General features: G+C 38.3%; 1 protein-coding gene across 1 annotated transcript in view; it reads right to left on the bottom strand.

Moving 5' to 3' along the window:
• Positions 1-4995: 4995 nt before the first annotated feature.
• EML5 (echinoderm microtubule associated protein like 5) overlaps positions 4996-24653 on the bottom strand; it is a gene marked incomplete at its 5' end in the record, with an annotated part of 85727 nt that continues 66069 nt past the window's right edge. Inside the window, 15 exons of the mRNA XM_009873325.1 lie at positions 4996-5032; positions 5347-5447; positions 6198-6351; positions 7953-8056; positions 8978-9140; positions 10392-10564; positions 10757-10945; positions 11411-11525; positions 13815-13972; positions 15830-16038; positions 17427-17600; positions 20424-20444; positions 22430-22528; positions 23384-23513; positions 24482-24560. Coding sequence (XP_009871627.1) covers positions 4996-5032; positions 5347-5447; positions 6198-6351; positions 7953-8056; positions 8978-9140; positions 10392-10564; positions 10757-10945; positions 11411-11525; positions 13815-13972; positions 15830-16038; positions 17427-17600; positions 20424-20444; positions 22430-22528; positions 23384-23513; positions 24482-24560 — 1906 coding nt within the window. The remainder of the gene's footprint in view (positions 5033-5346; positions 5448-6197; positions 6352-7952; positions 8057-8977; positions 9141-10391; positions 10565-10756; positions 10946-11410; positions 11526-13814; positions 13973-15829; positions 16039-17426; positions 17601-20423; positions 20445-22429; positions 22529-23383; positions 23514-24481; positions 24561-24653) is intronic.

The raw sequence follows: 24653 nt of genomic DNA, 5'->3' as shown, positions 1-24653 counted from the left end.
TCTGAGAATTGCCTAATTGTCCCCAGGCTCAGACTTTACACTTCCTGTTGTGGACATGTTCCACGTGGTTTTTTTCCCTCCTTTTTTTTTTTTTTGAAAATAAAGGAAAAGTGAATTGGTTGGATTGCTGGTCTAACAGTCAGCAAACAGATGAAGGTTATGCTGGTATGCTCTTGGTAATCTGAGAAGGGGATGGTCAGTTGTAGCATCAAGCAGACTGGAGAAAACCCCCACCAAAACCACTTACTAATTTTTAGTTACTTATGAACTATTTTGGCAAAGAAACCTATTCTGGCTTTTAGGCATATTACACACCTAAAATTATTACTTATTTTCTTTCCTGAAATAAGACATGCAGAGTATAAACCTGAAGTCAAAGTTAACTGAAGAGCAGAAGCTGAAGACAACCAAAGAAACGGGCTTGGTCTAACCACCCCACAGTGACTGATACAAAGAACGCAGAGCAGGCTTTGGCAAGCTCATTTATCCACATGAGCAAAAATCAAAGGGTGCTATAAATGTTAGGAAAACAGAGCTGACTGCAAGGAAGAGTAAGAAAAACATACGCGAATGCGATACAACTATAGTGATGTTAAAAACCACTAATGTGGCAATTTATTTTGTGACCTGTGATCGTACTTCCCTTTCTGTAGAGTCTACAGGATGATTCACTTTGTTCAAAATCCTCAAAGGACAACATTTGTCTCTAGCTTATACTAGTAGAATTTACAAAGACCCAAGAAATCTCTAAAGATTAAGGCTTGCTTAATCTTGCCCATGTAAGAACTGAATTTGAAACCAAGACCCTTCGCTTGTGACAGTTCTGCACCAGGCACAGCAAGCACAAGTCTGGAGTTTGCCCCATGAGCAAGTGGGGACTCAAGCGCCGCTGGGCGCGCTCCGGGAAGCAGGTGAGGAGCTGTGCGGGCAGCGCTCAGCACTTGCTGGAACGAGGGCACCGCTCACCCCGGCAAACCCACCAGTCCAACAGCGGTGCTCAGGCAGCAGCTGAGAAACAGATCCGCTCCTGAGCGCTACCCACACCCTGCTCTTACTGTCAAAGCCCTTTATTTTGATCTTGTTTCCAGATCCAGGAGATAACCCGTCTGCAATGTGTCTCCCTTCTGGTGGTATGATTCCAGGTCAGCATTAAACCAACTTGTATGAGGTTCAGAGTTATTCTGCAACCCATCTTGCCAATGCTGAAACCCTGATACTGAGCAAAGTCAGAAGTTACTGCGAACATGTGCTTTCCCTCAGCTGTCAACAAGTGATAAAGTAGCCTCAACTTTCTGAAATGCTTTATCCTTAATTTTACACCGTCTCTTGCCTTCCTCATCAAAATCACAAAGTCATATACGATGACTGCCTCCTTAAGAATAAGTAATTAAGATTTCAAGTCCAAGCAATTCAACACATTCAGCTAATTTGTTCTCCCCGACCTAATCTCAACTGTGTTCCTCAATTTCTGCACTATGGCTATTTTTAGTTCTAAATGTGTTTATTTAAAATTTTTGTTTACTCCTAGGAGATGAATTTTCCTTCTTTCATTCTCTTTTTAAAGCTTTTAAGGGCACAATTATTTAAGTGAAATGTCATTTTGCTTTTATTGAATCAGTTCTCTGTCTCTTTTGTTACAAAAAATATCACTGATTTTCAAAGATCCCAAAGATTTCTGTTTGCTGCTTGCCAGAAAAAGGATTTAGAAAGACAATTAAGCTAGAGAACGAAATCATCCACTACAAATGATTAAATTATACAAAGAACTCAAGCCCCTCTTTCCTTGGTGCTGTATAATTGCAGAAAGGGCTTTTTCCAGCTTCAGACAGAGCCCTCCTGCCCACATTTCTCTCTTAAGCTTTCCAAATGAAAGGCTGTCACTAAACCATCCACCGTTCAGCTCCCTCCCTGACCTACAGGGTGTTCCCTGGGGTTATGTTACCCTCTGACTTCTCCGCTGAGCAACCAGTCATGAGCTCCCACTGCCTCCCGAAGCGGCAGTCCGCCCCGTACGCACACGCTTCAAGCACGGGTGGCAACAATTAGCAAGTTACTACAGTAGCATTTAATGTAAACAGCAAATGAGGCACAGTACCAAGCACCATCACGGACAAAAAGACCGAGAAAACCACAAAGCTGCTCTCTTTAACCACGCTTACAGCCAGCTGCTCTCTTCAGCAGAGAATCCCAGCTTGTCGCACAACCCATGCTCCAAATTGTCCTCAGGAGTAAAGCTGCAATCGAGGCTCTACTCACTCCTCTCGTCAACACTCACGCCTTTCCCAGCCGGCTGTCCTCATTCTACCTGGCCAACCACTGAGCCAGGGAAAAATGCCAGCTACCAACACTGGCTGCAGCAGGAGAAACAAGGCTGGTAGTTCAGTTTTTAAACAGCTCCTCAGCTTCCAGCTCCCATCCCAGCCCTTGACAGTGGTGGTGAGGTTCGGAAGGGAGTGAGGAAGCAGGGAGGTCTGGAGGCTCAGGCTTCCACACTGCAGCTGTCAGCCTTGTGCCGCCGAGGGCAGGCAGCTTCTCGCCAGGACTTCACCATTTTTGTGGCGTTTGAGATTTCTCAGGGCAAAAGCACCAACAGACAAATGATCAGCGGAGAGGCATGGTGTTAGTGGAGGGGTAGGGGGAGCAAGGAGGACATGACCAGGGATGGGGATCTGAGGAGCAAACCTCACGGTAGTTCACATACCTCTTTCAGTGGGTGAAGGTCTACAGAAGCTCATGAGGCTCTAAGACGCTGAGCCTAGGATTTTGAGGAGAAAACGCAAAGAGGCAGAAAAATCTGGCAGTCTGATTAGGCCAGACTCTGTGGGAGTTCTTAACAGCCATCTAACTTGAACCAATGAAAGGCAATTTTAAAACTGAGGCAGGACAAATCTTACTTGAAGTCAGGAAGACCTGCACAGGTGTGTTTAACAAAGGTTAGAACAGCATACTGCAACTGATTTCTCTGGCACAGAGAAGATTTAAATGCCTGATACTAATGTTCACATACAACAGGCAGATGGGCAACAAGGTTATGAGACAGATCAGGTCTAATCTCACTTCTCCTGTGCAATTCCCCTCAAGACCTTTCCCTTACCCGCAAGACCTCCCTGTACACTCATGACCAAATCCACGGAGGTTTTGCTCCTGTAGTAGGACAGCAGCCGCCTGACTGGCAAAACTTTGCTAAGAATCATCATGCCAAGAAACCTGGTCATTGTTTAGTTCATCAATTTCTTTAAAAGAAAACATTTGTTAGAGCTTGATATACAAAATGTGTTGCCCAAGACCATTGGGTGACCAGCTTCATATAACACATAACAAGCGTTTCTGGGCCAAGGAGAGCACGGGATTCTGGCTCATTAAATTTTCTCCCCTTTCTATTCTGTATGCAAGCCCTCACATTCCTCCATAACCACCGTGTGCACAAGATGCTTATAGGAAGAGATGAAGTTTGGTTCTTTTTTACTTTTATCTGGCATAAAAGAATGCAAGAGGTGAATAATACCAAAGCCTACTCACTGACAAACAAATGCCACTGTTAAAGCAATGCTGGATTACACAGGAAAAAGAGCTTTATGCTTCCAGCAGAATGTCATTATGAGAGTAGTGCTGATGATTAATGACTTTTGTTTCCTTCTATGTTGCATGAAAATTAACTGCAGTGATTAAAAATCAGGTTCAGTCTGTAATGCATCTCTGTGACATGATTTAGACAAACAGCTGATGAAATCTTCCTCACTTGTACCCAAAACACAGCTTTGTTCAGGTTTTCATTATCACTGAGATGTTTTTTTCAACTCAGAGTCTCAGTTTCGTTGCAGGCTAAAATAAACGCACTTATGCTAGAGATGACAGCAGGTCCACTTAAAGAAGCATACGACTGGATGGTTTTTTACAACCAGGAGAGAAATATGAGTAGAGACCTCTCCTAGCTAATCCTAACTCTGCTAAAAAGTTCAAATGTACAAAATATAACGTTCGTAAAGTTTATATTCTCTCTGAACCTCCCCTATGATGCTGAGAAAATAAAATCAATTCATATTGCTATGAAATTTGTTTTTGCAACTGGTGACATCCCAAGCTTTATCCATTATGACGACTATAAAACTCTCGCGCTAGTCCACGTTTCCAGCACGGAGGCTAACAGCCCCGTCAATAACACAGCAACAATCTCTCTTCCACTGCGAACACTTTCATTCACAAGGCAAAAATTGGAGTTAGACGTTTAGGTTGTGGGCAAGGCACTCGCAAAGTGAGCAAATCTATTTTTGCTCACGGAACTAATTTAATGTTTAAGTGCAACAAAAACACTAAATTAGCCATGAAGATCATGCATATCCAACGGCTTTCACCAGACATGACTGTGACCCAGGCCTCTAAATACAGAAATATTTACGTCCTAAGGAATTAACTCTATTATTTTCTGCTTCACCAGATGATGTTTCCTTTTGACCACTCATAGAAATATAATCTCCATCATAATAATTAAACATTTATTAAAATACTATATAATTAAGAGTTTATATATGGTTTCTTTCAGTAATAAAATATGGAATACTCTTTTTTTTTTTTTTTATGATATCCAGGTCCCAAACTTAAAGGAGAAACATTCATGCTGAAAACACATCAATGTACAGCACTAGCTCAGAAATAACATCTCTTGATTAAAACCCAAGGATCTTACTGGGAAACTGCACATTGATTAACAATTCCCTTTTTCCTTTTGTCCACACACTTCGTTTTCAACATCTGGCAGTGAGTGAAATACAAACCCGATCTTCCGATACTGAAGCAAATCTAACGGCCTCAGCGTATTTGTTCCAGCCCATCCTTCTGAGACTCTGGACATCGTCTGTTAGAGACAGATCGCTCCGTGTCTTGGATCAGCTCCATTTCTCACACATGCAGGGCACAGCAGAATGTCACGTCGCAATCCTGGGTATTTCATGCCTGGTACTTCATGCAGTGTCCTCTTCGCAAGTCTCCATGTCTCTCTCAGTGAGCCATATGCACACACTTCCAAACAAATAAGCTGTATTTTCAAAAAGATATTAAATACGAGATATCAAAGACAATGGCTAATACAGTCAAAAGAAAAACCAATCAGTTAAAAAGTATGATGCTTTGAATGCAGATGTAAACATATTTTAATTTAGCAAATCTTAACTGTTCATAATAACATCCGGCCTAATTCATTTTGTTTCAAATATTCACTTCTTTATACACAAATGGAAAAGCAAGAACACTGATAAAAAGATGAAGACTCTGCACTCGAGCTTTGTACTATCATGGACTGGTCTATGTCCACTGCCGTGTACTTTTTGACAATAAAGGAAGAAAACACACCTGCAGTCATCCCCTCCAGCACTGACCACGTATCTATCTCCACTTGTAAATCGGATATTAGTTAAGTGGGCAGAGTGACCTAAAAATCGTTTGTGTTTTGCCTGAAAAACAAAAAACAAAACCAGTAATAAAATGAGAGTCTAAATACTCCATCCTCTTAAACCAAACCAGGCATGCACATTTTTATCTACCTTTTTCATTGCACCACATATTTGTAGCATTTGAAATGTTATACAGGTTTTCAAATGTGACAGATCTCCTGAAAGAGAACTACTATTGAGCTGCAATGCAGATGAAACTGTCACCAGATGAGACAGCACCTGCAAGTTGGGAGCAATGCTCAAGCTAACACAATAAAATAAAATGAAATACATGCAGACACATGATTAACATCTCAGTTTGGTGTAAAATTCCTAACACTGAAAATCTTATTTTCATTATAAGTGTGTAAGCACCTTACACTGTGCAGTCTCAATTCCTGAGAGTAAAAAAATCTGAAAACTCTTCATCCATGGAAAGACACAGATGGAACTAAAATTACCAGCTGTGCTCCTCATCTGTCAAGTGGAGACTGGAGATGTGAAGAAAACAAAACTAAGGACTTTGAGATTTTCAGTGTGAAGGCATCATGCTAACATTGACACCTCCAAGAGCTTACAGCAAGAGCTGTTGCACAAAGCAGTAGGAAAACTCTGAGGTGAAGCATGCTGACTGAGCTGAAGTTACACAGATGCACTAAAAAGCCTCAAATTTAGAGAAGGAAATATTCCCATTGTACGACTTCTAGAGAAGCAATACAAGACCATAATACAAACAGTATTTGTTGTAACGATGCAAAAAACAGTTCTTACAAATTTTTCAGGACATGGAAAGTCAAAGAGTTTGACCATGCCAAAATCATCGCCTGTCACAAGATTGATTCCCGAGTGAGAGACACAGGCACAGTTTACGTCGGCTTTCTCAGCGTGCCTGGACCAGATTCCAATTACTTCATCCCCTAGAACACTGAAACAGAAGAGCAAGAGATCCTTTGAAAACTACAGCAATAGCAGTAGAGTAAGGAAATATCAAGCAGCTCTCATACTGTAACTAGTTTTATAAAAATGTGATTTTTACATTTTATTCTTAATACATACACATTTTGTATAGGTTTTACTCTGTAACTAACATTTGCATCATTCCATAATTGCTTCTGAAACTTATTCAGCGATATAATTCCCAAAATAACATGGCCCTTGACAACTCTAAAAAAAAGAGACAAAACCAATAGTATTAATATTGTCCAGTGAGGCATTTGCCAAAAAAAAATAAAAAGGACAATTAAAAATAGAATATTATAGCACAAGCATTATGCTGTAACAATAGCACAATACAAACATTTGTGCATTTTAACTGTCTTGTTGATTCTGTAATGTTTTCATATCAATTACATTAAAAGTTTCCCTGAGTCTAGTGAAGATACTTCACTGGAACCAAAGAGAGAGAGAAATGGTCCTAAACAGAAAATGTAACTATCTTAAGATTCCAAACCAGACATTTATAGAAAATCTCCTTTGCAGAGCCTTGTCAAAAGTTCCTTCTTATTCAGCTCTGCTTACAATGTGTATGCACACTTTGAGGAATGCACAGGAACAAGCACTTCACCACTTTTCAACAGGTGAACAATTTAGGAATTTTTCTATGATTCTCTCCCACCCAATCACAGCACACTACACTACATTTGAAAAGTAATTATTTACTTTAGATAGATTGAATTGGATCAGAAAACACAGGTTTCTTGTTTTCATATCAAAAATGTCATAAAAATGGATTACCCAGACAGAAAACAGAAAGCTAGAAAAATCGGGTTTTTCAGAACCCTCTGAAAAGCTCGTAGTTTTGGTTAAGACCTGCAGCAAACAAGATTATTATCGTTTAAAGTTGATCATATGTGGAAAATTTTCAAGTATTTATTCCCAATTTTTGTCTGAAGATGTGAATTAGCGGACAATAATTAAAAGCAGAAAAAGGAGCCTGAAATCAGGAACATAAAATCAGATTTGCACAAAATACAAAAGGAATCATTTAGACATGAAATAAAAATAAAATATGGTATCATTCTTCATGTAATTTCTAAGTCTACTTTGAAAATATAGTAACTTCAAGGTATTTAAAATTCCTTTTGTATAGATACCATTAGTGTAACACTGTAAATACAACTTGAATTATCACAGTCTTGTACTGTCTTTTCATGTTCCGACACATTTTAAATTTCCCTGTACCCCAAATCGCTATTTAGAAGCAGAGAGTGCAGTGTTCCAGTTAATTTGCACAGCACAATGAAAAACTACTGAGGCTGCTAGAGATACATCCCACACTACACAGTGTAGAGAAAGGCACACACAGTAGAGGGATCAGCTTTTATTGGACATCCTCACCGGTCAAACAGCTCAGGTTCTACCGAGGGAATCTGCTGCGCACTCTCTTTTGCAGTACCTGGTTTGCTGCCAGAGGAGATGAGTGCGTTAAAAGGAAATATCTGATGTAACAATGGGATGAAATACACTTTTAAAGAGCAGGTGGAAGTTACGTGTGTTTGAATGGGTGTAAATGTGTGCATCACTTGCCTTGTCCAAGTAGCCCACGTTATTCTATCAATCACAGCCTGGTCCACCAGCTGTTTTCCTGAAGGCACTTCATAGACTTGCCTTTTATAAGACCCAGTAGAGACCTTCGAGATGACCACAGAGAATTCAGAATACTTGTTTGCAAAGATGAAAATGTAATTCTAAAGGGCTTTGAAAAGCATTTTCTTGATAGTTACCTTTTATTCCGTAAGTAATTTAGCTATTAACAAAACTTGCTCAAAGAGTTGAAAATTATCAAAAATCTGTACAAGCATAAAGCAACAGTGAGAAGGCATAAAGAAATCCTAAATTTTAAAATGTCTTATTAATAAAAAATCATCTAAATATTTCACATTCTGTACATATTATTTCTATATATATATTGTGTATGTTAGTATGTATTTGTATGTATAAATAAATAAGGCAAAATAAACTCATATCTTTAAAACTGACACAAATGTTTTCCTCTCAGCCTGTGGATGTTGATTCGATGGTGAGAGAAGCTTATCCCTCCTCTCAGATGTGAACAAAATACAGAATGCAAAGTATGCCTGCTGCTATATTTTTATTTTAAGAAATGTCTTGAGCCCTGTGGCTCGGAGTTGTAACACCATGATTTTGGTGCTGCTCCACGGAGCTTAACACTGAAGCAATGTGTAATGTCACCATTCTGGTCAGGGATGTGAAAAATTCAGAACTCCCTGGGGCTGACAGAGTGACAGACTGTGCTCCTTCCTCTCTTAAGAGGAAGGACCTCAGCATCACAGAGGTAAAATGGCAGGGAGACACATTACTGTCATTTTGAAATATTTCTCATTCCTATGCTTATTTCTTGTATTCAATACCCAGAAAAACTATTTTCATCATCCCCTTATCACTATAACAAAGTAACAGTCCAGTGACAGCGACCTACTACTACAGTATTTCACTACAAAATTTAGCAGTTGTCAACGGAGAGTACTTGCAGAGTATTTGTCATGGGTATGTTTTCCATTCAGCATCTTGAACAACTAAACGACTGATACCTGGAGATAAGAGCTATCTGCAGAGAAGTCCATCTGAATCACAAAACTTGGGATATCTTTGCAATAGCTGACTCGGTTTAGTGTGGGACCCAAGGTCAGATCATAAAAATCCACTGCATTCTCACTGGAACCGACTGCTAAGTAACGAGAATCTGGGCTAAACCTGAACAGACAAAAGGGTTTTATCAACACAGGTTGGCACTTACAACAGATTCTAATATTTGAGAAGCATGGGTAAATTTGCATTTCAAGTATCTGCTATCCAGAGTCAAAGAGGGAGGCAGAGTAATTCTTCTGCTAAGAAAAATCAATTCTGAACCAAAATTCCCGGGGAACTTATATGCAGTAGAAGGTGGCAATAATTTTGGTATAGCTGTCACATGTAAGTGAACTGGAAACATCTCTGGAATAACTCAGTTCATCATCTGATCTCATTATCACCCCAATGGTCCAACGACTCTGTGGCATGCCCTTGATGACTTTGATTCTCTAACTTACAAGGCTACAATCTAGAAAAATTAAATGCTGTAAATGAAGAAAAGCCAAACCTTCTAGATGAAATGTGCTGAATAAAAACACATAAAATTGAACCTTTCATATGCCCAATGTATCTTCATATGCATCCTCCTGTTCTCCTTCCTAGTCTTGAAGCTTAGTAGCTTCCTAAGCTGAAGAAATTCCTCGCAGTTCCTTTAGTGTTACTATGGAAGTTTCCTTATTTCTGTTACCTCCAAGACATACCTTGGGACAGCTTTCGGATTCCACCAACTCCCTAACCCCTAGCAGGGAGGGCTGTCCTGCCACAAGGTCCCTGTTTGCTCACATTTCTCCCACTCACCCCACTTTGCTCTTCAGAAGTTTCCCTTGGGTGATCCCCATCAATTTATCTCACTGAAGGAACAGTGTTATTCTCCACACAGCAAACGGAAGTAAAATTTACTCCTGCTAACTCCTTTCTAACAAAACACAATAAAGGGCAAGCTGACAGGCATTTCTGTTGTCTCTCATAATCCAGTCTTCATCTGTAAACTTTTGTTCTGATTTTAACTCCTACACGTCACCTCACCCTGCTCTTTTTCACACCTTCTCATCTGCCCCTGGATTACGATGGTCTCCTATTGCCCCATCCACCCCTTGTTTTGACTGATCCTTGGCAATATCAGTTGACACTCTCCAAGGATACTGCCTGTTTTTTGACCGATTGCTCTCTCTCACCTTTGCCTACCCTTACCCTCCTCCTTTCCTTTTTATTCCTGGTATCAGAGTAACACAATGCCTTCACAATTTACTCATTGCTTCCAGCTCTCTGAAATATCATTGCAGTGCTTCTCAGAACATAAAACTGTATTTGTAAAAAACAAATAATACAGATTTCTAGAATACTACAATACATAAAGGCATTGTATTTTCTGACCTGATATCCTGAATCGCTGATCTTCTGTCCCTTTTTTTTCCCCAGATTTTTAGAGAGGTCACAAGCAAGATAATAAATTCTCCATTTTTCATGCCAATAGCTACCATGTCGCCTTCTGGGCTGTAACAAACAGTACGAGCCGCGTGTCCTAAACTGACTTTGTTCAGCATCTTCTGTGAAGACATAAAAACCCAGAGTAAATATTTCCATTAGTTCATATTTCAAAAGTACCTTATGCTAACAGTTTGTCACTACCAGGTGGATTACTCTCAGAACACATTAAAAAACAAGATTCGAGTCCTCACCACCACCGCCAAGTCTAGACTTTTTTTTCCCCTCCCACAAAACTATTCTCCAACACCTACCTTTTCAGCAATATCCCAGAGTCTTACTGTGCCATCTTCTGCAGCAGAAAGGAAGAAATCTCTGGAAGGATGCGTTGCTAGGCCCCAGATTGGTCCATCCATGTGACCGTTAATGAGAATGTTACATGCAGCATTTTTCTCTCCGACTTCGATTATTTCGGCATTTCTTGTCCCAACAAGAATTTTCCCCTTGAACAACAGTGAAAGAATTGTGTCTGATACAATACATTAACTTTTGATGGTGAACAGTAATAAAGATACAATCTAAAGCTACAGTTCTGCCATGAAGGTTTGCTGAAATCAAGTAAACAAATTATCAAAGATAATTTATTTTTAAACTCCTCATGATTTATTGAAATACAAAGCTGTATATGAATCACGATGATAGCTGAATTATTGCTTTTATGTCACATATTTGAACTGAGACAAGGAAAGGAAATAGAAATCCTTGGTTAGTCTTTAATAAAAATATATACATAATATTATCCTAAGACTAAGGTCTCCCAAAGTAGATTTTTTTCTGCTATAACAACTACCTCAGTCTTTTAATTTTAAATATTAATTTTAAGAGAAAGAGGAAGCAATTTATCATATATTGCTCTAGATCAATCCACAAATTATAAGCTTTCAAATAAAGACACGATGCTTTTTTACCTTGCCTCTACAAACAGAGCGAACACAATCCGTCATCTGTCCTGTCTCTAGTCTGAAGGCACGACATCGTTTCAGCTCTTGATCCCACAGCTTAACTGCTCCTCCTTCTTTCGAACTACGAAGAAATCAGGAAGAACTATGAGGACAATGGCTGGCACACAAAAGATATTTGGTGTATGAAGGAACTGTATCATTCCATGTAGCATATTGTAAGCAAGACATTTTAGTTTGGTTTTAGTCATTAAAGATTCCATTTGCTTTTACTGAACAGGTGATGTCAACAGGCAGAGCCTCCTAGCTAAGCAAGAAATACAGATTCAAAGTCCTTGCTGTACTACCTTACAGAACTAGCTGAAAGATGGTCACTGGGAAGCACAGGCAAAATTAGTAGCTCTTAGGGAATTTGTCTAGTTAGGACAGGAACAGATAATCCAAATATAGTTGAGGGAAACAGGGAAGATATATATTGTACTGCTGTGAAATACATGACAAAGATAGAGGAGGAAAAGTCATACAGTATTAATTGCACAACATACCTGGCTAGTAAGTATTAATCATGAAAACACTAAATATTCCCACACACTTTCAAGAGAACTGGTACTCTATAGAGAACATATTAAAGTAAAAATTGTTTCTAAAACAGAGACAAGGCTTAATGAAACAGTTATAAACCTGGCTTTCCAGCTGAGCTTGTGTCTTCAAAGAGAAAAACTCTTCCACAACAGAAAAGAAAATACAATGTTCAGCAATGCTGAGCTGCCAGTGCTACAACTTTGGCACTGGATGAACTTTGACAAAGAACTTCAGAAAGTTTCATCACAATTGCTGCTTTTCTACTATTATTACTGAAAGAACTGTAATGAATTATAAATTGCTGATCCTTGCAATGCAATATTCTTTGCTTCCCAAGAGCACTGTTTTGACATATGATTCGTCATCATACTGAGGAAAAAGAGGCTTTTATCAAAAGAGACTGGTGAGTTCAAACTGAGAATGCTAAGGCAGAAGCAAACATACAATCTTCCTAAATGTAGAATTTGTTCTGTATACTTTCAATATTCCATTCTCCCACAGCAGAAGAACTATCCTTTCTTACTGTTATTCATTACTATTTCTGTCAGGTCAAATACTAATTTTTAAGAGGCTCCAAAGCTAAGCAGTTGAGATAACATTCTCTGATTAAAATCACAATGATGTTTTAGAAATAACAGAAGAAAATACTTCAAATACAGGAATAAACATGTTTTCAGCTGGGTCTGAATACCAACCAGGGTCTTTAAGGACTATTTAAGGAAAAGGTAGTAAGTGGTCTGCGTTCTGCAAAATGAGGCACTACCACGTCATCAGATGGACTGCATTACAGTGGAAGCATTTCTTAATTTTTTATCATTAGCAAACCAAGAAGGAAATATTAAAGTGCTTGAAGAGATATTTTGCATACCCCAGAAACAAAGGACGTTGTACTACTTTAGTTCTGAGAGAATACAGTTTGCTGCTGCCATCCCAACGAAGCGATCCTTCCCTTACAAGAAGCTGTGCATTATGCTGCTAAAATATTTATCAATTCATTTACTTAACTACAATTGTGTAAATGACTTGGATTAACAACCTTAGTTCAACTTCAAAAAACAGAAGTAACCTACCAAGTACTAGGTAACTTTTTAATGCTTAAAATTACATTTCAAATAACATGTTTTTGCCTTCTCTCAGAAATACCACTGAGCCTTTTAGTAACATGATAAAGTGATTTCAAGGCTAAATTGATTATTATGGTTCAGTCCTTTTCAGCTCTGGAGCAAGCACTGTACTATCTCTTTGATAATTGTGTATCTGTAATGCAGTATAACTGATTCTTCAATATTATAATAATAATTCATTCACATAACTTACTTTACACTTGCCTACTATTTTTAACCGAAACTGTAAAATGCCTGAAGCTTGCACATATGCTTTAGAAAGATGACTGTTACCTGGAAGTTAATATGACAAGAACTACTTGTACAGCATTTAGATTCTGCTTCATGTCCCTTGACTTTAGGAACTTTAGCAAGGCACCCAGGCCATAATCCTAGTGACTCTAGGCTTTCTCTTACAAGAAATGGAGTAAAATAGGTACTTGAAGGTCCTGTGGGCTCACCTGCACTTTGGAAGTGGTGGCTACTTTTCATTCTACCACCTATTCAGGGATCCGAAAGCGATTACTCTTCCAGCTTGGATATCCCAACTACCCAATGTTAGATGGGATGAATCCAAAACGCCTATTCAGGGATCCGAAAGCGATTACTCTTCTAGCTTGGATATCCCAACTACCCAGTGTTAGATGGGATGAATCCAAAACATTTTTAAAAAATACATGTACATGCAGAGAAAAGAAGAAAAAAAGGGAAAAAAAAAGATGACTTACGGTCTTTCTTTGCCTCCTGTAACGATCAAACCATCTCTTAACGTCGTATACATTGTGAAAACAGGTCCATTGTGAGCTTTGGCCACAATTCGTATCAACACATGATCTTTCCAAACACAAACATCTCCACTGATAGTACCTGTAAATGTCAAGTTATTCTGAAAAGGGGAAAAATATACTTATCATCTGTTTCTCAGTAAGGCAGGAATAAAAACATTCAGAAAACAAGACCATCACCATTTGCATTTATTTGCTGCTGTAGAAAAGAAAATTGTGAAAGGGGTAGTAAGAACATGTAATAAAAACAATGAGCTGCTACACTGGTGGTGCTGTTTTAACAGTTGCATGCGATAATCTTAAAGGTCTTTTCCAACCTAAACAATTCTGATTCTAACATGCTCGGCACTGCGAGAAGAAATCCAATGACTTAAGCTTAGCCATAGGGTTATCTATGTTTACCAGTTTGCACACCTGACAGGCTGAAAAAAAAGCAGAAAACCAGGAACACTTTGGGCATTTCACACAAACAGGTAATTTTCACTCCCTTGCTATGTACCTTCTGCTTGCAGGCATTTTTGTTGTTAGGTGGAGCTACTCACTGGCTTACAGTAACCATCAGTTATGAAGAAAACAGTTGGACTTAACCCAGAACTAAAAGCTGCCTGTTCTTCCTTACTTCTGCTTACTGTTTTTGAAAGGTAATAAAAAAAAATTAATTACCTCTGAAATTTAGGGGCAATTTATTAGGATACATTTAAAACCACCAGGCTCTGGTTATGGTGTAAAGCTGTTTTAGTAACTTATGTGAACAATCCTCAAATTCAGTATCACGTGTAATATTTTAGAGTGTCAGTATGCATATATATAGGTGTGGTAAGGACATTTTCCTTGACTTGAGGTGGTTTAAGGTTCTACACATTTTTTTAATAGGGGCATGTGTGGCCTAATAAATAAGTAAATAAAAGAGGACTGGAAATGAACTTGGGAGCAGATCCTCTGATCATCCTCATAGTGTAACTGTTGGGCTGCTTCCTGTTTAGGTGCCCCTGAACCAGCTCCTTCTGAGACAAAATCAAGGGAGAAGAGCACTCCCAGAACTGCTCCCTACAAGAAGTGCAGAGAACACACCACATTTGGCTTTATTCAGGTTGCACAGCTTTCTGTAAAATCATTGTTAGTTTCATCCTCAACAAACCTCATATACCATACTCCAGGGCATTCAGCATACAGCCTGCTGCTCCACAAGAAAGTTCACATAGGTCTCCCAAACCCTAGAGTAATGCCTGGGCTGTGCATCTCTAGCAGTTATAAGAACTCTCTCTTAAATGAGAGGTACTTGAGGGAGACACCACACTGGAAAAGAGATAGTCTCAGGAAAAATGAAACCACAGGCCAGTTACAGTTTCGAAAATCAAAATCAAGAGTATAAATTCAGTCTGGACCCAAAAGGAAGATCAGCAATCAGGACAGTAACATACGCAAGAAAAGAGAAGCACCACTTGACAGAAGCGGTTCTCTGGCTATCTGCCCAGCGGAAGAAGTGAGTGCTGCTCATGTAGAGCAACTCCTGGAAAGGAAAAGCGGCGGAACTCAGCAGCAACGCCAGTTGTAACAGTCAGAGGTGTTCGTGAATTCCTCAGGACCTCGCTGCTCTCAGAACACCCACAAACAGTAATGCATACTGATTATAATACAATCATCCCCTCCGTGGGCATAAAATGAGCCTCACTTCTACTGTTTGGTTCCTGTTGCCTAGAGTCAGCTTTGTTTTACCTGGATTAAATACCAAGCAGCATATTATCAGTCCAAAGAACCTATGTTTGTTTCTTTTGAAAACACATAGAACCATAATCTTTTTTCTCTTCTGTATCAGTTCTAACTAGCAGGCAAGTATAAGAAACAGTGAAATGAGTTTCATAAAACAACTGACAGACTCATTAGCAGGTTACAAAAGTCTCATTGAACTGAGACTTCTTGCTTATATGTATTTTAGAATACCTTCTCAAGATACGTACCGCTCCAAAAGCTACGGATAGCATTGTTTGCATTCGGGCATCTTCTATGGAGCTCAGCAGCCCTTTTTTACTGAGGAGAGCTCTTCCAGCCAGTGTCCAGAACCTCACGTGTTTTACTCCCACAGAAACAAACTGTGTATCTGAATCTGGTCTGAATTCTGCTACAAATATACGCTGGTTATGTCCAGCTCGGCTGGCAATCTTGGCACCTGCAGAAAGAAAACAGGCATTTTCAATTTGCTGAGAAAAACACACTTTATAATTTTTTAAAAAAATAATTACAAATATATAGAGAGAATGATAAGTCATCCAAGATCACACAGGTTGGGAAGAGAAGTACAAACTCCTCCTAAATTAAAACTAAATTAAGATGCAGATAAGTAAAAAATAATTTAAGAAGACCCAGTAGCAAATGGTAGCATCCAGTGAAGACGCTATCTACTTATAATTTTCAATTTCCTCAGGAGTATAAAAGAGTTAGGAGCTCAGATCCAACTAAGTTTCCATCTCTTAAATTCCCAGGACTCCTCTGAAAATCATGTACTCTGGTGAAGAGACTAATGAATGATTTTTCTGCAAATTTTGTCCAAAGTTAGAAAATTTTCTTCTTTCTGCAGAAAACGCAGAAACTGATTTTGTTACATATGGCCTTAGATTCAAACGGAATGCTTTTCCAGTCTATTTGGAGGTATTAAAATTTTGACCCATATGAAGGTTCCCTGATCTGTGTCCTTCACTGCCACGTAGGATCTGTAAGAGCACAGGCACATTCTGACTGAAACAGCAGCAGATTGCTGCCTGGACTTCTACCACTCATCCTTCATACCACCCAGGTCTGTGTAAGCAAGCTTTTGACATTGCATCCAGCTCCACAAGATGCAGCAGACAAACTGTGATGGATCACTTTTACTTAACCTGATAGCTGATCTTTTAAACTCATCACAGATACAATTAAACTGCAGAAATGTCCAAAGAGAGAGGAAATAAACCACAAAGACTAGACAATCAGTTTCATAATCTGAGCACGGCATTGTCAGATAGAAAGGAGCTGAAGAAAGGAGCTGACCAAACCATGCTAGCCTAAATCCTGAGCTCAGATCAAAGCCAACAAACATGTAGTATCACTTGAGATACCAGTTACACAGCTGCATAGAGGTACCATACTGGCATCACATTTCTGCAGTTTATAATTTTGGGGGGATAATTTCAGGAGTACAACCACCTTGCCAGACTTTAGAGAATAAGAACAGAGAGGAACAGAAACTGTCTTCTGAGAGAAAAAAATAATTATAAAGACTTTTTACTAAGCTGCAAAGAAATGACTGAAACAAGTGGAAAAAATACTATTTTCTTTAATTATTCTAACTGGAAATCAGTGAACTATCTTGATTTTTACACAACATTTCCAAAGGAGATACATTTAGCAGTTACTAGAATGAGGAAGTATATTTATTTTACCTCACCTTGTACAGTGCATCATGCACAGCATTTATGGCAATAACTTTTAATCTGCTGCTGTTTTTATAAGTGCTCTTGACTCCAGCCAACATACCTCTAAAAACATAAACATATTCTAGAAAAGCCATCACTTTCCTACCTTCCTGCCACTTCCAAATGGTAATGGTATGTTCAGGATCCAGCCCTACAGAGAGCAGCAGTTTGCCTGTGGCACTGAAACTGACTGAGCAAACGCCCTTGGAATGATAGCACCGCAGCACCGACAGCGTCTGTTTGTTCATCGCGTCCCACACGTGAATAGAAGGAGCTGTGGCTACACAAATATAAAAACATGTAATTAGTGGACATTTTGAAAACGGCTAACCATTTGTTTATTTTATATTTTTTAATAAGGTCAAACCCCCACCCCAAAAAAAGGGGAAGGAGATTTTAGCCTCCCTTTGGAAACCAATTTAAAGCAAACGGGATCATGAAGTAGGGCTAAGAAGTTGGTCTCATTACAGTACTGGGGATGAACGCTTTGCTTAACCTGTTACTGGACTTCTGATGCACAGCAGAAGATCTGAAAGCAAGCTGTCGTCTTCTACTTTTCTCCCTAGTAAAACTTAGCTCAGCATGGTAAACACAATAATGTTCATAAATACTAAATAGATCATTCAAGAATGTTATTGCTACAGGGGTCTTCTGGACAACTCATAACTACAAAGAAACTAGTTTACACTGCAAGGCCAAAATCTCCTTTTCTACAAAATGGCCATCTGTCTGAAATGCATGCTCTCCTAGGAGAATGTCAGCTGAACGACCAGCTTGCTTAGTGATGTAGAAGAACTAGGGTATTTAATTTCATTTTGCATTGTTTAGATTGCAAGTTCTCTGCAGTAAGAACTGTCTTTCCATGCTACTAATGTATATGACTATTTCTATTATGATGGCAGTGAGTCTTCTTCCAAACACAATACCTTCTCCAAAGAACTTGCAAGCTAGGTACAGTTTGCAATCTTGGAAGAGCATACTAGGCATTTCCAGGGCAGTAAGATCCTCTCTCAAACTTCTTTACTTCTGATCTCTCGTAAATCTGACTACAGAGTCCAGAGGTTACTGATTATTTTCACAGACCCACATACATATTAACCAAATTCTATTTCAGCTCCATGCCCTGTGTTTCTAACCAGCTAAATCTAGTCCCTCAAAGGCACATGTATTATGGGAAACAGTAGGCACAGGGACCTAGGTAAAATTTTAGCCACATGAATCTAAGTTTTTGAGCACAATTCCGCAGCTGTTCCAAAACAGTCTTTAGAACAATCATCTTTTTTCCCATCAGAATTTCTTCCCATGACAACATCATGCTGTTAACATCACCCTTTGAGAGGTACTACAGTGTACTATAGACAGGCCATTAAAACAAGAAGGGCAGGGGTTGGCAATAACTGGAACATCTCAAATTTTCAGCTCCTTGCTGTCCTCATGGAAAGCTGAGGGAAGGCAAAGCTTTGGTACAGCCCTGAACTGTTTTTAACTCTTCAGCACTTGCCTTGGTAAAACTCTGTATTGGCCTTGACCTATGTACCACATGTGCATATTTTTCTTTTGGGTGGCAGACCAAGACTTTCTCTCAGATTTCATAAATAAAAACTGACCAAATCTCTCAGAGCAAGATTTGCAGGGCAGAGGACATGGGCTCTTGAGTGCTCCTACTTGACAGAGTCCTTCTGAAAGTCTCTGTCCTAACATTGCATCCTGCTTGTGAAGTACTCCAGCTGCTCAACATCTGCTCTCACAAGAGAGATTTTCTAAGGTGTCATCTCCTTCTGGGAGAAATTAGATAAAGCTACCATGGGCTGGCAGGACAAAAAGTATCTTCAGTAAGATGAAGCAAATCTATACCAAGTCATTAGGCATCTTAGTTTGCCACTCCAGCCTATTACAAACATCACTGCCTCAAGAACCCCCACACCACTGTAGACAACAGAAAATTGGAACTAGAAATACAAAAGTGGCCAGTAAGAAAGGTACCAAATAGCCATCAATGAATTTTAAGTGAAACTCTGTAACTTTCTAATGAAGCAGGCAGCAGCTTGGATTCCAGGCTAGTGGTTCCACAAAGAAGAAAAAAATAGGCGTGCTGTTTTCAGGCAGTGACAACATAATTCAGTAATATACACAAACTCAAGCTACAGTTGCAGTAGGAAGAATCAAGTGAGATAGGGAAAGTCTCCAGGCATTATAGTCAGGACTAGAGATGCTCTTTCATATGAACAACCAGATCACCACTAGTCTTTGATACAGTTTAAAAGTGTGGGAAAAGGTACCTATATTCTTCCTCCCATCCTGAGAGCAAGCACTATTTGGCATACTTAAAAGAAGTCAACACACATTAAAAATGCCATTGCACATCTGCTCTTTACAGAATAAGCTTTAGATCCACATGAAGACTATTACACTTTCTAGGTACACATGGACACACATTTATGCATCTCTGAAGATGGGTCACAAGACAATTACGACTGCTTAACGATGAACTCAAACATGATGGAGATGAATTTTTAATATTACAGTTTAAAAATCAACATATTAATAAAATATAGCTCAGTCAAGACTGTCAAACTGTCAAAGACCCAAAATGATACAGAAAAAATTAAACTGACATCGTAACAAGCATTTTGGATCAGTGGTAATAACTGCATGACAACCATACATAAATGTGAAAGGTGATCACTCAGTCACCTAGACCTCCTCAATGGAATTTAATTTAGAAACGCATATTTAAAATTATACTCAATTGAGTGTCTAAAACAAATGTTAATTGTCAGCCCCAACATGTCTATAATCCCTGCAGGCATACAAAGGAACGCTACAGTAGCAGTGTGTATTAGAAGTCACTAATGAGGGCAGGAAGAAGGGAACAGGTTAAAAGCAAAGTTTTAATTTAAGTGTGTTCTAACACTTAAATAGCTTCTATATTTACAATTTGTTAAGCCACTGTGGTTTATATTCAGTGCTGACAGTAATATGACTGATACAGGGTTTTAATAAACTAAAAATGAATTCACAGCACTTATTACTCTACAAAGCTGTAAATGGCTACCAGATAGGCTAACTACATCTGAAGATGTTAAAATTTTATTTCCCTTACCTGACATATCTGCTGAGTCTCCTGTAATGGAAAAGCAGCAGAAAAATAATTAGACCAGAAATAAGATAAGTGCTAATTAAAATATACGCTACATTTAGTGTAATTTCTTAACACACACCTTGATGTCATCTCTTTGCATTGCAGCTGTACCAATACTGCTTTTAGTGTTAAAGATGAATAGTTACTGATAGAAGGTGGTCACATCAGAAATAACAATTCATAGAATTAATATATTTTAATTTCCATTTTAAGCTACATCACAAAAATTAGTTTTGATGTAAGTTAGGTCACTGTCTGACAAACTAAATAAAAACCATATTTTGCGTGTTACTGATACTTTAACAAATTGAGTGAAAAAAAATGCTGATTGCTCTTCTGCTACAAAGTAATGTTTGAATCTCATCTTGATAATGTTCTTACATACAGGAACATTAAGAAATCAGGATTACAAAGGTTCAGGTACTGGGAAGTATTACCAAGTCTCTGCACAACAGCAGACTACCTGAAATAATGTTTCTGTACATCATTTGAAGAGTTAATTTGTGAGGGTGAAGCTGTTTGTGCCAGTCATATCAAAAGGAAAAGTAGCAGCAATTAAGTACATCGTCCTTGATGGAGTATGTACTCCTTAACAGCTGTTCAGAATCTAAAAATAAGTGCTCTTCGAAGATACTTTGCTTCCAGCTCATTTTAGAGATTTAATTCTCTGCTTAAAAATATGTTTTGTAGTTAATTTTTCAGTGTTAGCAGCTCCTGATTTGTTTGCCTTAATCCACATTACAGAACAGTTAAAATTGTTCTACCACTAGTTGATGTAGAAATGATTATGAAATAAAAAAGTATTAAGGGTCTTGTGTTTCTTCAGAAAATCCACAGAAAGAACAAATTTTGACCCTATTCTTCCAGTATATTCTATTATACAGAAATGTAAAAAGGGCCAGATTAAGTAATATGCTGAAAAAGCAAATTCCTAAAGACAGTAAAAGGTCTGTAATTCCTGCAGATGTTCTTTGCAATTTCAACTGGTGAGGCAACAAACTCACCAAGAAATGAAGCTATTTTAGCTAGGCAGTTATCACTATCGATAAGTCAGTTTTAATGAGACCTAAAAATCTAAAAGACAGAGGGAAGTAGATAATAAACTCTGACAAACTGACCACATTTAGATGAAATCTCTAAAACACACCTACAAGAAAGAAAAAAGTTATCCTAGCTAAAATAAACTAAGCGGACTTTTGTATTCTATGCACTAAGGAAACAAGGTGGTTCTGAATCTGCTGAGAAACAACTGAAAGTGTGAAAACTGCAACTGGGTTGTAGGACTACAAAAATTACACTATTCTGCAAAATTTATGCACAGCAGTATTAGTTCAGCTATGCAGATGCACAGCGGGGTTTTTTCCTTCCTTCTTTTTTTGTTTTTTTTTTTTTTTTTAAAGAACGTGGTTGATCAATTTTAATGTTACTGTGAAACATTTATATTTTCCCCTAAATCTAAACTCCTCTGTGGGAAAACACAGGCTTTGGTTCTGCCTAGAATATTATAACTATGTATTATCAAAACACCAAGCAGGTATTATAAATCTACCTGGTGAGCTAAAACCTACATAAAATGACATTCATTTTAAGGATTCTGGGTTTAGTCCATATTGAAATGAAGGACTGCTCAGTTAAGCTTCTTTGGAAGGGCTATGACTATATGGAAGGCCTAACAGAAGCTAAGAGTTAAATAAAACCAGACTAATTTCATGGGGCTTAAGATTTCTAAAGAGATATTTTTGAGAACACTCCAAACAAAAGATAAGCTTAATCTTCTTTCATGCGTCAATGCTTTTTGTTCCAACTTTATTATATTACACTCTAAGAAACATATAAAGAGGACAGGTAACTGAGTAACATACAAACGGAGATAGCATAATCAAATATTCTTGTGATTTATCATGAGCTCACAAGGCCCTAATTGCATGCTCTTACGTTAATTTCTTTTTACAAAAATACAAACATACCTACTTGGCCAGTTGCCACTATGTTGGTAAACTTGGGGTGCTGATTTACAGTGAGGCACAAAATATCATCGTTATGTTCCTGGTAAAAAGACTGAGAGCCTAAAACAAGAAAATAAAGAAGTCAAGCTTTAATGAAAACATTTAGACACACCTAGACATGGTGAATCTTTGAAAATGTTTAATATTTGCTAAAAAAATGCATTATCGTGATGTTGCAGTTTGGACCTTAAACCCAGGAAACAGAACCACAGAATGTTGGGGGTTGGAAGGGAACTCTAGAGATCATCTACTCCAGCCCCCCTGCCAGAGCAGGATCCCCTACAGCAGCCAAACAGAAACACATCCTGGTGGGTTTTGAAAGTCTCCAGAGAAGGAGACTCCACAACCTCTCTGGGCAGCCTGTGCCAGGGCTCCGTCACCCTCACAGTCAATTTTTTCTTCATGTTTTTTCTGGAACCTCCTATGCCCCAGCTTCCACTTGTTGCCCCTTGCCCTATCACTGGACATCACTGAGAAAACTAGTCGAAGTTACCTAAACTAAACTGGTTATTGGGAATGAATGTGATATAGAGGACTGAAAAGTAAACCAAATAAAAATAATTAACTTAGAAAAAACATTAAACAACTACAATGACTCCACTGTTCAGCTGTTTTAGTTTCTGTGATTAGTTTAACAATCAAATTTCAGAAAGCTAACCCAAAATACTCAAATCTTCGCCTCTTTCAAAATTCATTCGCCAGAAATATTTCAATGTATCTAGTTTGCTTATACAGCTATTATGAATCATCTCTATAGACTGAATTTTCAGCAAATAATAGTAAGAACAACTATTATTTTTATTACTATTGTTATTTTCCCACAGTTTTATACGACCTAAAGCACTCTAGCTTCTTCATAAAGTGTAACTCCATGTATGTGAAGGAACATTTTTCCTTAAGTGGGTTTTCTCCTACCTGTTGCCACATTATACAAGATTCCAACAGACGCAGTATGATATATTACATCAGCACCATCATTCAAATAGTGCACGTTGTTTCTGCAGTCCTTGCCTCGGTACCCGAATACCAGCTCCAAAATTAGGTCCTAAAAAAAGATATTTACATCTATTAGCTACTCAAAACCTTAAAGCAATTACAGACCTTACAATACTTCCCAGGATTTTATGTTTCAAAGATGTCCTCATGCAGCAAAGGACAAGGAATTTAATGATGTCTCAAACCAACAGAAACTGAGATCCTGCCTCCCCTGTCAGCTTGTACTGCTGCTCTCTCTGGCAATACAGAGCCATGTCAGCTGCCTGCTGGATGCTGTAGAATATTTACATAAATTACAGTAAGCCAGGAACATCACAGCTCTTTTGATGCAAAGGTGGTAGGAAACAAGGAATGACAAACATTGGTCCACAATTTAATTCTAAGTGGAGATTAGAAAAGCTGAATTACAGCCTAAAAATTCTACAACACTGATAGCAAAAGGACACTTATTATGCTACATCAAACATTTTGTTTCCTATCACAGAAATATTTCAGTTCATATGAAAAACTGCATTTTTCAAGGTTAGATGAGATTTCTTCTTCAGATTAATCAAAACTGTGTATACCTAGTTGCACTGGTCATGTAATGAAAAAAAACAGTGTACAAGCTAAAGGCATCATTTTAATTTTTAAAAGTTATTTCAAAAAATTGTTAACGATGCATTTTAAACAAAGTTTTTAAATAAACTTAAAAAAAATGCAGTGAAAGATACTTTGGTTTATTAGCGATAACACACCCATTAACAATCCAGTTATATAAATGGGACATCTTGCTTTCTACACACTGTATTTAAAAGAGTTTATTGTTACTAAGAATTAAGTTGTGCTCCACTTCGTTTGCAAAAAAAAGCAATACCAGGCTTTTTTGGATTTACAAAAAAAAAGATTCTCACTTTTTTCTTATTCTTCTTTTTTTTGCACTTACGAAACAAGCATTTAGTGTGCCCACAGATGTGTCAATTCCTGGAAACAAAAATCTCTAATAGGAGAGGACGAAGACATCAATGTTTTTCTTACCTCTATGGGTCTCTTTTTTTTCCCAACATTATTTGTCTGAAGTTTCTCTGGCTGTGGCAGTGCCCTACTAACTGGTGGTCTGAAATAAAGAACTGTGAATAAGAGAAGGCTGTCCGTCACCCATTCCATACTAACACAGCAACTTCCAACCTGTCACCACATATGGAAAAAA

This window comes from Apaloderma vittatum, unplaced genomic scaffold (assembly GCF_000703405.1).
Source record: "Apaloderma vittatum isolate BGI_N311 unplaced genomic scaffold, ASM70340v1 scaffold4087, whole genome shotgun sequence".
NCBI lineage: Eukaryota > Metazoa > Chordata > Aves > Trogoniformes > Trogonidae > Apaloderma > Apaloderma vittatum.
Note: the sequence above shows the minus strand (reverse complement) of the source record. Positions and strands in the feature narration are given on the sequence as shown.